The following is an 18,330-nucleotide window of genomic DNA, read 5'->3' as shown; positions in this document are numbered from 1 at the left end:
GGTGTGTGCTACCACCTGCTGGTCTAGGAGAGAAACATACTTCCGGAGCCGAAGCAGATGACGTGCACCTCAAACCACAGGCATGCAGTCGTCTTCATATCTATGCCTCAAACCATCGTTGACCGTGGAAACATGGTGGAAAAAAAATCAAATATGTATGTAAAATAAATAAAACAGCTGGGATGGCTTCAGCCCTCGTGACCCAAAACGGGATAAGCAGTGCAGATAACGGATGGATGTTTTAAATAAAAGCTGCTAGATGTGAAGAGAGGATTTATATACAGTATTTGGCAGTTTTATCTATTTGATTTAAGGAGAAGATACAGAACGAACAGCACTCAGTGATGGTCAACACGTTGGATACCAAATATATGAATACAAAATATTTTTATTAAAGAATACAAAAATAATGTTTTTAACAAGCAGCAATTACAAGCATAAATATTTATCATTAACACAATAAGCAAAGAATAAATATGATTTATTTATTTAAAAAATAATCATCCTAAACAGTAAATAAACCTGTTTAACGAACATTTGACTTATCTACGTGTTTCTGGGCTGGATCATGCTTTGGTCTTAGACGGCTTGGGGTCTCAGATGGCTGTCTGTGGTCATCTGTGACGATAAATGATGGTGGTTCCTGCTGGCTATTGTTCTGTGATGGTCTCTGGTTCTTTATGGTTCCTTCTTGGATAAGCAATGCAATCTCTGATTGTTTTCTGTGGTCATCCATGGTGGTATATGATGGTCCTGTTGGTCTGTTGTATTGGTCTTGAGTTCCTCATGGTTCAGTCTTGGCCAGGCAGTGCAGTCCAGGCAGTCTCCAGCGTCGAGTGGAGCTACTGTGGATCCTCAGGTCCAACCAGTCCTGCTGAGTCGAACCCAGAGCTGCACTAAGACATTAAAAACACAAAGACAATCTTAGGCTGGCTGCATACTAGACCAAAGCTTCATTTGCCCAAATCAGCAGTGACAACGTCAGCTGTCCTCCATGTTTGTTTTTCTTCTGGAGTCAAGTTTGATCCCATGAGTTTCTTTGAGATTTTTGTCTGTGGAATCTTCACTGAAAAATTGTACAAACAGCAGGTGTGTGTCACATGGTCTGGCTGAATTGTCTAATTGAATGTGTACCTGGGGGCCAGGTAAGGCTCTCCAGGGGAGGAGGGGTCCACAGGGGGGATGTCTGATGTCATTACAGAGGGGTCAGTCAGCTCCTCCCCCTCCATACACCTGAGGTTGGTTATACTGCTGCCCACCATGGAGTCAATGCTGTTTCTGTGAGAGGGACCTGCACACACAAACCGATTAAACACATAATTGATCATTCATCAAGCCGGTGAATGTCTGTATTCACTTAAAATTTACATATTGTAGTCATTAGAGTTTATTATTGTAACAAGGCTTTGCCCACAGATGTTTTTGTGACCTCCAGGTGTATTTAAAGGTAATGTCTGATACTCACAGCAGTGTATGAATGGCTCCCACACCCTCGACCGAAGGTATGGCTTCCCCTGAGGCTGCTGCAACAAACACACAACAGCAGAGTCCACCTGCTGGAACACCCTGCACACACACAGCAACACACACAAAACACATGCATGAATTTATAGTCTCACAGATAAGTTAAACTTATCTTATAAATCAATCTTGGCCTATATAATTTGGCTTTTTTGACAAAGAATTTTACACAAAAAAAATAAAGTCTTTAATGTCAAAGTGAAAAACAGATTTTTTTTTTCCACCCATTCGAGGCAGTATTTAGTAGCTACACGTTTGGCTACAATCACAGCACTGAGTCTGTGTGGATAGGTCTCAATCAGGCTTCCATATCTGGACAAATTGAATTTTCACTCCATTCTTCTTTGCCAAACTGCTTAAGCTCCGTCAGGGATCACGCTTAAAAAGCCCTTTTCAAGTCCGGCCACAAATTCTCGATTGGATTGAGGTCTGGTCTTTGACTCTGCGGCTCCAAACATTCCCCTTGTTGTCTTAAAACCATTTTGTGGAACTTTTGCTGTATGCTTTGAGTTACGAGTCTTGGTGGAAAATACATTTTCTCCCAAGCTGTAGTTCTCTTGCAGACTGAACAAGATTGTCCTCCAGGATTTTACTATATTTTGCCACATTCATACCCTCTATCTTTACCAGTCTTCAAGTGCTGGCTGCTGAGAGGCACCCCCACAGCATGATGCTGCCACCACTGTGCTTCACAGTGGGGATGTTGTGTTTGTGGTGATGTGCAATGTTTGGTGTCCACCAAACACAGCATCTTGTATGATGGCCAAAAAGCACCATATTGGTCTCATCAGGCAAATTAACTTTATTGTACTTGGCCATGGAGTCTCCCATATCCCTTTTGGTGAATTCTAGTCCATATTTAATTAGTTTTGTTCAGCAGTGGCTTTCTCTTTGCCACTCTCCCATAAAGCTTTGACCGGTGAAGGACCCGGCCACCAGTTGTTGTGTACAGTCTCTCCCATCTCAAATGCTGAAGCTTGTAAGTCCTACAGAGTAGTCATAGGTGTCTTGGTGGCCTCTCTCGCTAGTCTCCTTCTTGCACACTCACTCAGTTTGCGAGGATGGCCTGATCTAGGTAGATTTACATGTTCCTTCCATTTCTTGATGATTGATGTAACTGGACTCAGGGATGTTTAGCACCTTGGATTTTTTTGTATCCATCCCCTGACCTTCCAGACACAGGTGTCTTTATACTACAATCACTTGAGACACATTCACTGCACTCTGGGGATCCCCATTTCACTTATTGTGAGGGATTGTGGAGGGTGTAGCAGACGTTATATGTTCTTTCAGTGGAGGCTCATTCTTCCACACTTTGAAAATCTTTGGTATTTTGCATCATAAGGTGGGGGGGGGGCTTTAGGACACAGCCAGTGTTTGAATGAAGGTAAAAGCCTGGTTAATACTTCTGTGACAAATCAACACCATAGCAACCTACGCTGTTGTAAGCACCACATATATGTGGTGCTTACATGTCTGTGCTGCTCTGCATTCCTCTGCCCAAACACTGGTCTACAGCATGATTTACACACACGTTCCTAGTCATGCTGCCTCATTTCCAGCTTTTTTGTATACTGGAAACTATGGTGACTGAAAGTAAGTATGTTATGTTGGAGTTGGAAAGTTTGATCAGCAGTTGATTTTTCTGCCATTATTGCAAAGAAGAAAAGAGAGGAGACATCAGATGAGATAGAGTATGGCTCCTGAATCAGCTGATGCGGAGGATGGTGAAATCTTTTGGACTCATTCAACCTCTCATATAGACATAGTTGAGGCAATGCATGTCTGATATTTTCAGATGTTTGCGAGTAGATTTGACTAGTTGTAACCTTTTCAACAGCTATATACTGGATCTCACAGCAGAATAACGAAAATATGCCTATAGAAATTACTCAGGAACTGATAACCACCAAGTGCTAATGGCTAGACCAGTCACAGGGCCTGTGACCTGTGTTGTATCAATATTTATGAGGAAGTGCACATCAGATACCTGTGTGGGCTTCTGCATATGATTCAGCACTGTGCTGACCTTCAGTCTATTATACAATGTAGCTTTGATGGAGATGTACACATCAAGCTTACACCTGAACAAATGGCTTGAGTGCAGAGCGGTGACATCGCCATGACCAGGAGATGAGAACAAATAGGAGTGTGTTACCTGAGGCTGAGCAGTCGTTGGTGTAGATCAGATGACAGTCCGCTCTGCTCTGATTGGATCATTTCTCTGATGCAGTCAAAGTCCTGCTTTAGCTGCAGAGCTCCCTGTACACTGAAAACATCCATACTTCTTATTAATATACGAATAATACAGACAACGTAGATAAAATTGTACCATGCATGTGGTATGGCAAGGTCTGAGCTGTTGGATACTAAACCATTTTCAGCAGGCAGCTTATCCAAGCAAAGTATTAAAGACTACTTCTCAGTATGCCAATGCCAAAAACTGATAGAAATCTCTAGTAATTCAGTGTATAAGTGAGATGTGTATTTCTGTTTCATGACTGCATGTTTTTGATCACAGTCCAACCTCACTTGTGTTCTGCTGTCCTGTCGTGTCCAACTAACCTGAACTTAATCCTGTGTCTGAGGATATGCTCCATCCATGCCTCCATGAACGCCGTCATGGTGATGCTCAGAGCCTGCACACGGGCATCATCAGACAGTGGAGCCACGCCTTCCAAAACCTGACCAATCACAGACTGAGCTGCCTCAGAAGCATAGGCGCTAGGACTGCTGGGAAATCCTGCCCACAAGCATACAATCAGCATTACACAAGAAAAGATTGTTGATACTCCACTCTTCTGTCCATAATCTGTGTTTACTTTGTGCATTCACTATTTCTGCACACTCTCTCAAAGCTTACAGATACAAACCAAACAGTGCAATACAACTGGTAATCAGTGTTGCAATCCATTAGAATACTCAAATTACTTTTTGTTTTCACAAGTTAATAGAATGCACAAGTTTCACAATTCAAGTGATCACTTATTAGTTGCATTTTCATAAAAGTAACCCATCAGTGTAAAAACAATCCCCAATCCCCATTTCTCTTCTGTGGCCGCAAAGAAAGAAAGAAAGAAAAAAAGCTTCACAAAGCATTTGCACCATTTGTCCTTCTTTCTTTCCTGCAAGTTGGCACGTAGCAGCGTGCCAGCGGAAGGTAAACACAGCTGTGCCAGTACGCATGTGTCGCTAGCCTACTGAGCAACTGAGATAGCAGAGAGGACAAGATTGCACTGTGGAATTATCCCCTCTATGCTGGGTTTTTGAATGAAAGGGACAAGAACAGCATCATGGTTAAGTGTAAGTTTCAAAGGTCTTTTGTGTTGTTTCCATTAAATCAGCTCTGCAGCCATTCCAATTATGCATGGTTATTATGCTCACTGTTTCTGTGACTCTATATACCTCTGTCCAATTTGTTGTCAGAATGTAAGTCTATCAAACAGCTGTAAAGGTTTCTGCATTTGTTAGTGGTGCTATCAGGCTGTAGAGTTAAAGATTATAGGCTGTAAATTAGGCTACACAAAGTATAAAAACATACAATGCATTTATCTGGCTGTATGTCTGATACTCAAATCTCGATTCCCAACACCATTGTACTGTTTATGATCACATTGGCTGGCTCGCACTTGCAGACCAAATCCCTGGCATATCCTTATCTAAAAGGCTATTATTAACCCACTTCTATCAAACTTGTGTGACTTTATTCATGTGAAAATTTCCTGAAGCTGCAGTATTCACTCTGGAGGTAGATAGGGTACAAAGTGCAGCTGTAAGCAGGTAAAGGAGTTACAGGTGTACTGCTGCTGTGCTGTCATGTCTGCCGCAGGAGGATTTGGGTGTGGGGAACTGATTTCTTTAAATCTTTTTTAAGCAGATTGAAGGTGTTGGAGGAAGATGCATCAGGCTTTAGATGCTTTGACTAATGACTTTGATCTTGGATGGTTAATCTGTGTTTTTTATAGTTTCTGCGTTTCTTGTCTATAACTTTGAACAAGGGGGTACAGCCCATCTCTGCCAGGACGCACCTTAAATAAGGCTCTACCTCTCAATGAGGCATTACTGATTTAACAGATTTTAAATAAAGATAAATATCCTGCCCCTGGGGTTATATTCTGTTGCCATGATCAGCTGTTATGTCTCTGTACCCCAGCTGCTATGTTATGATGTCATGATCAGCTGTTGTACCTGTCCGCAGGTTGAGTCTCCAGTGAACGGCAGCAGGCATCGTCTGCTCAAAGATCTCTCCGGACATCTTCTTACAGTCTCTGGAGAACGTCTGCAGCACCACCGAGGAGAATGTCTGACACACACACATGCACAAACCCAATCAGGTTTAAAAAAAAAAAAGCAAACACACAATCCTTATTCATCAGTGACTACTCCACTATTTGGAATAATGTCCCATCCTCAGTGTTATAGATTTTTTAAATGTATTTTTACTTGTCCTGCAGTCCCTGTGTAAGGCTGGTTTTACATTAGGGAACTGGGCACGGATCAAATTCATTTGTCTCCAGGTCCAGGAAGAGGGACATTGTTTGGGTCCATATAAATATCCGTATTAGCAGGATGAACCCCACAGAGTCCACACAGAGCATAAAAAAAATGTCGGCATGAGTAGTTGTGATTGTCTTCTTTCTCTGACATCTTTGCAAACCAACTACATGCAAATCACTACCTACTGTATCAAACTGTGTACTTATGCAAGTGTGCTTGGGCATGGAAAGATATTACTAATGTGAAAGCAGACCATCGGGGGTGGGGGTGGGGGGGTGTCATGCTCCATCACAGTGCAAAACAACAGTTCCTAATGTGAAAACCCCTGTCCGTGAAGGTTCTCAGTAATCCAGGCCGGACTTGGTCAAAATTCCTGACAATGTTTCACCTTTCCTTCATAACGCTTCTTTTGTTCTTAAACAGACTGGAAGATAGAGCTAGAAATATACATTTCTAAGAGGAAGAGTTGTCAAAAAGCTAACGGTTGTGTGGTCACATCAGGTACAGATGACGACTTCAAGGCTTACATTCCTTACTATAGTCTGCTTCAGACCAAAATAAGATTTATGGAGTAGAGGGGACTTTTTCAAAGATTTTGACTAGCTCCTGCTGCCTTCTGGATCTAGCCTATGAAAATAATATGATAAAAATGTGGCTGTATGAGAAATGTCACCTGCAGCTGAGACATGGCTGTGTTCAGATCGCTGAGCTGTTTCTTCAGCAGGGGCTGATGATGATGGTGATGATGATGAAGAGCAGATGGACTTTCAGAGGCCTGAATCTCATGAAGCATCCCCTCTAAAGACTTTGACAGCACCTGAATGGATAAAAAACCCAAAACACAGAAGATAAATACATGATCAACAGACAAAAACTACAATAGTTATCACCAACTCTGTACACTAATATAGAGTATAAGCAACTTTATTTGTATAGCACCCAAATATCATGACAACTAAGACATTACTTGACAAGAACCCATAAAAACCTGGGAAATGCAGGAACCCAGCTCTGTAAATTTAGACCAAGAGGACCAATGATTAAGAGGACAGTGGCAATTAAAAGAAAACAATGGGGTAAAAAGCAATCAAAAGTACATAGCAGCAATAAAATGAGATGTGAGAAAAAAAGTCAAACATTACTAAGAGAGAAAACATAAATCTTCAGAGGGAATGTGCCATTTGAAGATATAAAAATTAAGTTAACTAAGCCCAATATCATCAACCCTGACATAATCAAACACGGCCTAACACTGTACCAACTATGTTCCCTTAAAATTACTGTTAGGATGAGATGTTTGGTCCTGTATGCATCAACGGAATTATTTAAGCTGCTATGCAACTAATGACCTGGTCCATGCAGAGGCATGCTTGGTGCATTGACACAGAGGGGCACACAGTAGCCTGGACCCCAGTTTTGGAGAACACACCTGCTAACTTCAGTCAAGACAAGAAATAATCAAGCTAGCTTGAATGTCAAGTATGTGGGTTTCTCTGACGCATGCTGTCCTGGAGATGTTTCAAGAAATCATACCCTCTGGTTAAGCAGAACTCTGTTCATGATAAAGAGAGTGTCTCTCTGGGACCACAGCTATCTAAAGTTCTTATTCAATAAGATGTGTAAGGGAAGAAAAGGGCGATGCAAGTGTTAAAAACATTGTTCATTGAAAATTTTTTTTAACTAGTTAACGAAAAATGAAGATAAAGAGAAAAACCTAAGCTTTTGTATTTTTCAATCACTAAGTCTATTCATTTCAACATGCCTTTCTCTAGAGCTGTCTGCTCTGTGTTTTTTTAAATGCAAACCTTTTACCTGAAGCAAGAGAATATCTCTTTTAATGCTTTTTGATTTACAATAAAATTGTATGCCCAATCCTAATCTGTGCTCCTTGTCACATCTTGGTGATTATAATAAACCCTGCTTCTCTGGAATCTCCACCCATGGCTTCCTGGCACTGAACGTCCACCACGGTTTTTCTCACAAGCAGAGAAGTGTCTAGAGTAATGTGAAGCTTACAGTAGAAGCTTGTCTCTAATTGGTTGAAAAGACCAACATGGGTCTTTGCACAACACTCCTGTCTCAGATGACCTAAGAGTGAAGCGGCTAGTCTTTATTTTAAATGAAAATGTCTCATTCACAGCAGGGTATGTTTGTTAAATGTGCCTGTTCATGAAGAGTATACATAAAAGTGCTTGAGTAAACATAAAGATGGACGTACTTTGAGGTCTCCCTGGGTGATGAGCAGGAACTTGTTGAGACTCCAGGACGACAGGAACTGGAAGGACTTGGACATGACCCACACTGTAGACAGCTGTACAGTGGCTAATGCTAAGCTAATGGTGTGTCTATGCAGACAGAGCATCGAGGGGGGTAGGGTGAGATGACCTGAGGGGGAAAGGGCAGAGTTAATAATGGTTAACAGTGTAGCCATGTGCTGCCACCACTGAATAAACTACATAAGGCAAGCTGAACAGGCAGCTTTTTTCATGTTAATACTTGATTCTTCATTATCAGCAGAGGCAGTGACACATTACCTGAATTTGTGCTCCTGCTGGTTGATTGACAGCTGCTAAGTGATGACATCAGAGGAGGAGGCAGGCACAGGAAGCGCTCCATGGTTGATGACATCATCACACCTCTGCTCTGCTCATAGGTCAGCTGGCGGTTTACATCTGTGAGACACTTGTCCTTCAGGGTGGAGCCTAAACTCCTACACACCTCTGAGAGAGAGTGTTTTTTCATTTTAGGTTAACTCTATCCTCAGAATTCAAATCCTACCTTTTCACCACTAAATTGTCCAAAAATGTTCCTCTGGCTCAATCCCAGTAACCCCCTTGTCCCATCCCACTACTGGTGAAATCATCTCCTAGGAAATGGGACAGCCCTTCAAGTTCCTTATACGTCATCAGTAGTGACTGACAACATTTACGTAAACAGACACAACACTGATACTGAACATTTCTACTTTTCTACTTCTACATTTTAAAGGTAAAAGGGACACTCAAAATCAAGGGGTTGGGGTAAAACTTAGAAATGAGGCTGAGCCTTATTTCTCCACTGTGTGTTTGATTGCTGTCTCATAAAGGTTAACGTAAGGAACATCACAATACACATAATTTTTCATTCAATATCATTTATCGTTACAAAACAGGTTGACAATAAAACTCATAAAGCCAATCAAGCTGATCAGCCTGTTCACATTATTTCTATTTCTATGCATGTGAGTATACTAACCATAGTCCCACTGAGCATGTGCAGTAGAGGCCAACAGATACTGACTAAAGTCCTGCAGCATTTTCCTGAACCTGTTTGGAAGCCGATCTACAGCAAACCAAAGAAGACAAAAATCAGAAAACATCTATTATTATAAAAATATTAGCTTGAATAAATATGATTAAAAAATAAATATTAATAAACTATATTAATAACACGAGAGAACCATTTACAGACATTTCAGTGCTGATATTATGGGAAAATTATACACTATTATACCATTAATCAGAACTCTAATATGCAAATTTAGAAAGAAACAATTTTTCAAATGCATTTTTTAATCAATTTAGTACGTATATACTAATATATTATAGGCACAAATAAATTCCTTCAACACAGCCAACTTTTAATTTATTCAAATAACAATTTTTTGTAACTGAACAATATCAATCAATGCATATAAACTTAGCACATTAGTAAGAAACTTTTCATGAAACACTTACTAAAAACAATAAAAACCTACCATCTGTACAGGTATTTGAATGCGTTTAAATGAAGTGCCATCATTTAGAGGATGTGTTTTTAGAATAAATGTAGGTTTTCACCATATTGTACTCATTTTGAAAAGAAGGCTATGCCCCTTGACTTGACTACTTTTCATTTTTTATCTATAGCAAGCAATAAATTCTATCTTTGTACACATCAACAGTGAGGATGCATGATATTATCAGCATGATGTCAGCAGTGGTAAATAGCTCAAAATCTAATTATTGGTATCAACAGATATTAAAAATTCTTGCCACTATATCAGTCATTAAGTACATACCAACATAGTTCAAGATTAAATTGGTGCATTATAAGGCAGCAGATAGTTACATTTTTAAATCTAAGAACATTGCAATTTTGGTTTTATTTCAAGCACTTTGTCAGGATTGCCTTGAGAACCACCCAAACCTGCTGTTTAATTTGGCAATTAACTTTAATAGCAAGTTAGTTCGACTACAAGAGTGACCCTTGGTGTTGAGTATGTATGGGTATCAGCTAAAATGAGCTGGAATAATTGACATATCGACAAAAATCTACTATTGTGCATCCTCAGTTGACACAGACAGCCCTAAATTGAAAACATAAATCCACTTTTAGCCCACCTGCTTACCTGTCTGTGCCGCCAGTCGAACTTTGTTCACGATGCTGATCCTGGTAGGTGGAGCCTGCAGATTAATGCTGGAGGCACATTTTGGAGGTGGAGGGGCAATAAGGTGTAGCCACAGAGCTCTGTTGCACAGAGTCACCAACAGGGGGCGGTACTGTTCAAGCACCTGAGCACAAAGAGCCGACCGACCAAGGTCTAACCACGTCACTGAGGGAGACCAGCGCTGACGCCTGTCCGAGGAAAGCTCCGTTACTGCAGGCTGCACATCCTTCTCTGAGTCTGCACCAACACCTGGGCTAAACATAAGAAAATGTAAGATATTTATTCATAGGAGTACAGAAGAAAACAGCACATTCACAATAATATGCTCAATAATATGTAACAATATGTAAGTACATAGAACATGTATTATAAGCATATGATGTGTTATGTGAAGGCCTGATGTACATCGTGAAATTTAAACGTGATTATTTGATTTAATAGTGCCTAGTGTGAAAAAACAGTAAGACACCTCTCTAAAAGATTAAAAATAGTGTTTACGAAGGTCCTGAGTCGACCATGGCGACCCTAGAGCCCTGGCACAGTACCAAACAATTATCCCTAACGTGAAACCGCTCTTTAAAGGGTTATGTGTACTTTGAGGGGTTCTTCAAGTGACACATTAAGTCAGAGTTGTTACCTGGTCCACGTGTCAATTGCTGATCTCGTCTCCGGTGAGTCCTTATGATGGTCCTGGATCAGGTCTGGCTCGTGTCCAATGGTCCTGTCAGCTGACTGATCAAATTTTTCAGGCGTTTGTGATGTCACAGGAAGCAGCGGATCACCAGAGCAGATCAGCAGACGGACCAGCAGCTCCACAGAGATCTGGTCCTGCTGGACCCCCCACAGAGGCTCAGAACCAGAATCTGAAGGAAGAGCCTGTGAGGATGTGGGTGGAGCAGACTGCTGCGGAGGGGTTTTAAGTGTTATGCTGTCTATGAGCTGGTCCCAGGTCCAGTCTGAATGGTCCAGACTCCCCCGGGGGGGCGTCAGCAGGTGAGAAGGGGCAGTGTGTGCATGACGTTGGGCTAACAGGACCATCAGATCCCGGACCCCGACTCCTGCAGGGTGACACCCTCTGCCGGAAGGAAGACCAGGACCTGGAGTGGGGATGTGGGCCTGCTGCAGTATCCAAGTCCTCCTCTGGGTGGCAGTGTGCTGGACTCTAAGCTCCCCCACTGTGTGATTAAATACGCCCGCCGCCCCCAACACCTCCTCCAGCACCTCCACAGGTATGCTGTCCACCTCAGACCGGACCACCATGCCCAGGACCAGGACCACGTAGCGCTCCACCAAGACCAGGGCCTGCAGGACCAGAAGGTCCAGACTCTGACGGACCTGATCAATGAGCCTGGTGAGCTGCACCAGCGCATGCCTCAGGTCCACGTCTGACCGTGCCCGATAAGTAAGACTGGACCAATGAGCCAGGTGGACCCTCAGCTCCTGGACAATGGAAACTAGACTTGGTCTGAAGGAGGACCACGAGGACTGAGTCTGAGGGGGACAAACAAAACATGGTTTTGTGGATCACAAAGTTTTTGTGAACTAAACTCCAGAAAATCTTGAAATAAGTTTTTGACAATTTTTATGATTTTATGTTTGCTCTGCCTCTCTTGCAGATGTTTCTCACCTGGCTGAGCTTCAGGTGTGCTCTCTCCAGCAGCTGTGTGACTCTGGAGATAAAGCCTGCTGCCAGGTGAGCTCTCCTGCTGAACTCATGGATAAAGAGCAGCAGAGAGCGCTGCTCCTGCAGCCTCCTCAGAGCCATGTAGTTCTCCTGCAGAGAAGGGGAGGAGGGGGAAGGCAGGAGAAGGAGGCCACCCTCACCTGGAGGACCTTTTACACACACCTGAGTGAGGAAGAGGAGAGAGAGAGAGACTTGCAGTGTTATTCTGACCAAGTGACAGGCCCCTTTTCTCGGCAGCTTTTGGTCCTGAAGTTAATATCCCTGCTCAAAACATCCACTGACAATTTATAAAATCCTTACATCAATTTTTTAATGCTGGAACCAAGCCAATGATCTGCCTCAATACAAGTGACAATAAAACATTTGATTCAACAGGATTAGAAAACCGAGAAAAAAGCAAAAGGACAAGACTATCATCATATTTACAGAAGTACCTATCCCAGAATCCATTGCAATTCCCAGAACTGATTGTTAATAATGGCTTTTCAAGCTTTTAAAACAATGCATATGCTTTTTTTCTACAATTATTTTCATTGTAGTGTTTATATTGTTAATTACAATGCTAAAATCCAAATCTTGCTGATGATTCATAAGGCATTCTGGGAGATTTCCCGTAACACTCAGTTTAGAGAGTGCCCCTCTGTTTGAAGGACCTTTGAGCCCTTTCACTTCATCCTACCTCACCGTTTCAACAAGAATCAGGACACCCTACCCGTAGACTTGAACTCGTTTAACACAGGGGATAGGGCTAAGTGGCTGTGGTAAAAGGGAGATTGGGATTAAGCTCACCTGTGCAGACCCAGGCGTTCCTCCCACATGCTGCCACTGGGGGGCCACAGTGAGCAGAGCATGCTGCAGCCTCAGGAGGCGTGCAGATGAGCGGGACACCAGATTGTGAGCGACCACAAAGTTTCCCTCCTCCATGTCGTCATCATCCTGACTGCGGACGTTAAATAGCCACCTGAGGCTGGGGTTGAAGGTGCTGCGGAGTAATGACTCTGCCCGCTGCAGAGAGCGAGAGAATGACCTCTGAGACCAGGAACCTGAGGAGGGGGGACAGGATTGAAGAATGTGAAAATGCTGCAGACAGCACTTACACATGCAAAAGACCAGAATATCACTACCAAATTAAAGAAGGAATAAATGAAAAAGTTCTTAAGAAGAAATCTGTTCTTTCCACCCAACCAGATTCTGACACACTCAAATTTTGCATCTCTTTTTTATTACAGCGCAATGCATGTTGTTTCTAAAGACAGCACTGTCTGAAAAACCAAGATGTGTATAACATGTATCTTAAATCCACTACTGTGCTAAATATATCAATGTATCTATTTATGGTTTTATTTTGAGAAACACTACATCCACTTTAGAACTATCAAAGTACTTGTTATACTTGGAGTGTGACTGTTTTTACGGTTAATTTTAATTTGCACATTACTGATGTCGTCCTACTTTTCTTCTGACTCCTGTGTGCCTTCTGTGTTTGCACACAGCTCTGCTGTCTTATGCCCAGAATACATGAGAGAACATTTCAGCATTTCAAGGACACATTATGAATGTGACATAGTTTTCTCTTAGAACAATCCTCAAGAACAAAATTAAGAAAAAATGCAAGATATTGGTGAATGAAGAAAAATATATTTAAATCTAACAGAGCAGGTTTTTACAGTGTTTACAGTACCATCAGAGTTCTGATCTTCTGTCCCTGAGCAGGATGGGCCTCTCCTCTGAAAAATAAAACATTCAAACATGTCAGTGATTATTTTTAGTGTTACATCAAGAGTCATTTTCCTTATTTTATGCTTTCTACATATTGAAATAGAAGATTTATCTGGACTTGTCATTTCAAAACTGAGGGTAATGAGATATTTCTAACAAGAAATGAGACAAATACACTTGGTAAGAACACATTTGGTAAGATTTTTGCAGTAGATGATCTGCTTTTGCCACAAGGGGACATATAAAGAAAACAAACAAACCTTTTTCAGTATTTCTGCACATATATTTGGGTATTCTGAGTACTGACACACCAACTAAATGTGAAAATTCTTTACAAAGTTTGAGTATTTTACAATACCAGGATGTTATGAGGGTTTTTTCTGTATGTTAAGTACAAGCTTACAGTGTGGCAGGGTTAGTACCTGGCCTGTATAAAAAGTTGTTCCATTTTTGTGGTATCATAGTTCTGTGTTACATTTTTCAACAAGAAATTTTGGAGCAATTAATTTAACAAAATTAAGGCCTATCCTGACAGCCCTCGAATATAATAATCTGACACTTTCACTCATTCATGGGATGGGATATATTTCACGTCTATGTGGGAAGCACCCCATACACTGTGTTTGGAAAGGAAAGGGCAGAAACTTTCCAAAAAAACTTTAGGGGTGATTTGATGAACATTCTGCTTGTCAAGGTCATTACAGGACAAACGGAGCAACAGAAAATATGCTGTAGGTGTGCAGCCAAAGAATAAACTACATAAGAGGAGCTTCACAGGCAGCCATTGTCATGCCAATAAAAAATTCTTCACTGTAAGTGGAGCAAGTCGTTTTGCGGCTTTCTCCTCAAATGACGCTGATTGTTCCACAAGCGGATCAGCTTAAAGATTTTAAACATGAATCTGCCAGATGACAGACATTGAATATGGACAACCCAGGGGCTTTGCAAAGTTAAGGATATACGCAAAAACATACCTGCTTCTTCTCTGGACTGATGGACTCGGCTGTCTCCCAGTCTATAAGAAACAAACACATAACCATCAGGACACAACTACACACTGTAAGCAGTAAACACACGCCAATGTGAGCTGATAAGAACTTGTTTGTCTCTGTGTGTCAGGCCTCTGATTGACCAATAACTGGTCATTAAGGTTCCAGCTTTGAAAAAGTGACAGTATATTCTTTAGTTTGTGTCTAGCTGTAAAGAAAAAAAAGTTCAACTCAGTGTGCATGTATGTCTATTACCTGTGCGCTGTGTGGCCTCTCCTCCGGGATCTCCTAGCAGCTCACTGCTGTTGTGATCCATCCCTGAACAAGCCACAGAGCTGAGACACAAACCCATCAATATGTTAGAATATTGTGGAAAAGTCCAACTGGTAAAGGTTTCCTGAGCCTTTATTCTATCCCTCTGGTTCAGTACACATAACCACAATCATTGGGAAGACAGCTGATTTTGCTACTGCCCAGAAGACAATCACTGGCACCCTTCACAAGGAGGGTGAGACACATAAAGTCATTGCTGAAAGGGCAGGCTGTTCTCAGAGTGCTGTAACAAAGCATATGTACAGTTCATCCACAAAGTACTCACAGTACTTCACTTTTTCCACTTCTTTTTTTATGTTACAGCCTTATTTCAAAATGGATTAAATTATTTTTTACCTCAAAGTTCTACACACAATACCCTATAATGACAAAGTGAAAAAAGTGTTTGAGTTTTTGCAAATATATTGAAAAAAAGGACAAAAGTATGACATTTAAAAGTGAGCTCAGGTGCGTCCTGTTTCCACTGATCATCCTTCATATGTTTCTAAAAGTTGATCGGAGTCCACCTGTGGTAAAATCAGTAGATCTGACATAATTTCGAAAGGCACACACTGCTCTACATAATGTCCCATAGTTGGCAGTGCATGTCAGAGCACAAACCAAGCCTTGAAGCCTAAGTAATTGTCTGTAGATCTCCGGGACAGGATTGTATCGAGGTACAGATCAGGGGAAGGGTGCAAAAACATTTCTGCAGCATTGAAGGTCCCACTGAGCAAAGTGGCCTCTATCATCCCTAAATGGAAGAAGTTTGGAACCACCAGGACTCTTCCTAGAGCTAGCCGTCTGGCCAATCTGAGGTATCGGGTAGAAAGGCATTAGCCAGAGAGGTGACCAAGAACCTGATGGTCACTCTGACTGAGCTCCAGCATTGCTCTGTGGAGGGAGAAGAAATATCCAGAAGGACATCCACTAAACAGGCTTGTATGGTAGAGTGGCAAGACGGAAGCCACTCCTCAGTAAAAGGCACATGACAGCCCATTTGGAGTTTACCAAAAGGCAGCCGAAGGACTCTCAGACAATGACAAACAAAATTCTCTGGCCCGGTGAAACAAAGATTGAAATCTTTGGCCTGAATGCCAAGCATCATGTCTGGAGGAAACCAGGCACTGCTCATCACCTGGCAAATACCATCCCTACAGTGAAGCATGGTAGTGGCAAAATCATGCTGTGGGGGATGTTTTTTCAGCAGCAGGAACTGGGAGGGTGGTCAGGGATGAGGGAAAGAGGAATGCAGCAATGTACAGAGGCATTCTTGATGATAACCTACACCAGAGCGCTCAGGACCTCAGACTGGGGTGAAGGTTTATGTTTCATCAGGACAACAACCCTAAGCACACAGCCAATATAACAAGGGAGTAACAATTCTGTGAATGTGCTAGAGTGACCCAGCTGGAGTTTAGATTTGAACCCGATTGAACATCTCTGGAGAGTTCTGAAAATGGCTATTCACCAATGCTCCCCATCCAACCTGATGGAGCTTGAGAGGTTCTGCAAAGAAGAATGGGAAAAACTGCCCAAAAATAGGGGTGCCAAGCTGGTAGCATCATACACAAAAAGACTTGAGGCTGTAATAACTGCCAAAGATTGTTCAACAAAGTACTGAGCAAAGGCTGTGAATACTTATGTACATTTTATTTCTTTATTTTTTTTATCTTTAATACATTTTCAAACAAACCTTTTCACTTTATCATTATAGGGTATTGTGTGTAGAATATTGAGGTAGAAGATGAATTTAATCAATCATGGAATAAGGCTATGACATAACAAAATGTGGAAAAAGTGAAGCGCTGTGAATACTTTCTGGATGCACTTTATGTAAAGTTGACTGGAAGGGAAAGATGTAGTAAGAAAAGGTTTCAGATGAAATTAAATGCCTTTTTTTTTAAATCAAGGTCCCAACGTCTGGAGGAAGACCAGAGAGGCACAGAATCCAAGGTGCTTGTAATCTAGTGAGAACTTTTCACAGTCAGTTTGAGATGCCATGTCATCGATGGATGTTGGTCCAGGGTCAATGCTGTTAGCCAGCTACCAGGATATTGGCACCTGCTTACCGTGAAGCCAAAACTACAAGAAACTGGTTTGTTTACCATGGTGTTACAGTGTTTGATTGGCCAGCCAACTGCCCTGACCTGAACCTTATAGAGAATCTCTCGGGACATGTCGAGAGGAAAATGAGAGAAACACGATTCAACAATACAGAGATGAAGGCTGCTATCAGAGAAACCTGAGCTTTATAACACCTCAGCAGTGTCACGCACTGATCGACTCCATGCCACGTCGCATCGATGCAGTAATTTGTGTTAAAAGAGCATCATTTTCCAGAAAGTCAACATTTCTGTGTCATACATCATTTTTGTACTGATGTTTTTATATATTCTTATATTTTGAGACGTTATAAGACATAAAGACAAAAACAATACATTGTTCACTATTGTGTGTAGTTTTTGATGCCGTGGTATTAAAAAGATATCAACTTGGTTTGATTTTTTTCAAGAACCATATCAAAGTTTCTAATTCTGATGTTATAACAACCTTACATATCACCATCACATTGTGAAGACTGTTGCTGTTCACGATGAGACTCACTGGTTAAACAGATTATAATGCGACACATTATTTCTTTATGTAAAGCGTGATGTAAAAAAAAACAAGAAAAAAAACAAAACACGGATATTCTTACTCAGCAGGAGACTCGTTGTCCACACCTCCATCTCTGCTTCATGCTGACCACACACCATCACACCTGTCCCCAACACCTGACGATATTCTTCAGTGAAATCCTTAGCTTCGCGTTAGCTTTGTTAGCATCAACTCCCGGCTCTTTAATCAGGTCACAAACACCTGCTATCTCTAAAGGTATTTAATACAATTCCCACGTAGGGAAAGAGGCCTGCTCCGTGTGTCCTAATTCACACCTGATAATCCGTCGCTCGACGTGAAGCTGCTTTAAAATCACGCTGTGTTTAAAATACCTTCTGCTAGCAAAACACAGGAAGCAGCCACAGCCAACCAGGACACGGCGTTACGGTTGCTATGGAAAACAGGCCTCGTCATGGAGAAGAAAAGAAATGTCTTTTGTTATTCAGTATTTAATAAAAATGTATTTTTTATTTAAAAAAACAACAACAAAAAAGCAAGAAAAACAAATTAACAAACAAAAAAGAATGAAAAAAACTTGA

General features: G+C 41.5%; 1 protein-coding gene across 5 annotated transcripts; it reads right to left on the bottom strand.

The window, feature by feature from the left end:
• Positions 1-368: 368 nt before the first annotated feature.
• On the bottom strand, positions 369-18,128 carry ccdc142 (coiled-coil domain containing 142). 5 transcript variants are annotated; one of them, XM_041798224.1, is made up of 18 exons: positions 17,832-18,128; positions 15,074-15,153; positions 14,804-14,844; positions 13,792-13,837; positions 12,900-13,153; positions 12,054-12,272; positions 11,064-11,917; positions 10,388-10,680; positions 9,253-9,339; positions 8,553-8,738; positions 8,237-8,403; positions 6,692-6,835; positions 5,710-5,824; positions 4,087-4,264; positions 3,680-3,790; positions 1,466-1,566; positions 1,135-1,291; positions 369-896 (listed from the first exon to the last, which is right to left on the bottom strand). In XM_041798224.1, the coding sequence occupies exons 2-18, from the start codon at positions 15,132-15,134 to the stop codon at positions 785-787; spliced, it is 3,126 nt and encodes a 1,041-aa protein (XP_041654158.1). In that variant the 5' UTR covers positions 15,135-15,153; positions 17,832-18,128; the 3' UTR covers positions 369-784. The 5 variants fall into 5 exon arrangements, with proteins under 5 accessions (XP_041654158.1, XP_041654160.1, XP_041654162.1 ...); XM_041798226.1 differs by lacking the exons at positions 12,900-13,153; positions 13,792-13,837; positions 14,804-14,844; positions 15,074-15,153; positions 17,832-18,128 and adding an exon at positions 12,795-12,865; XM_041798228.1 differs by lacking the exons at positions 12,900-13,153; positions 13,792-13,837; positions 14,804-14,844; positions 15,074-15,153; positions 17,832-18,128 and adding an exon at positions 12,823-12,850.
• Positions 18,129-18,330: the final 202 nt, after the last annotated feature.

Source organism: Cheilinus undulatus, linkage group 10 (assembly GCF_018320785.1).
Source record: "Cheilinus undulatus linkage group 10, ASM1832078v1, whole genome shotgun sequence".
In the NCBI taxonomy this organism is placed as follows: Eukaryota; Metazoa; Chordata; class Actinopteri; order Labriformes; family Labridae; genus Cheilinus; species Cheilinus undulatus.
The sequence above is the reverse complement of the archived record's forward strand: the minus strand, read 5'-3'. Positions and strand labels throughout refer to the sequence as shown.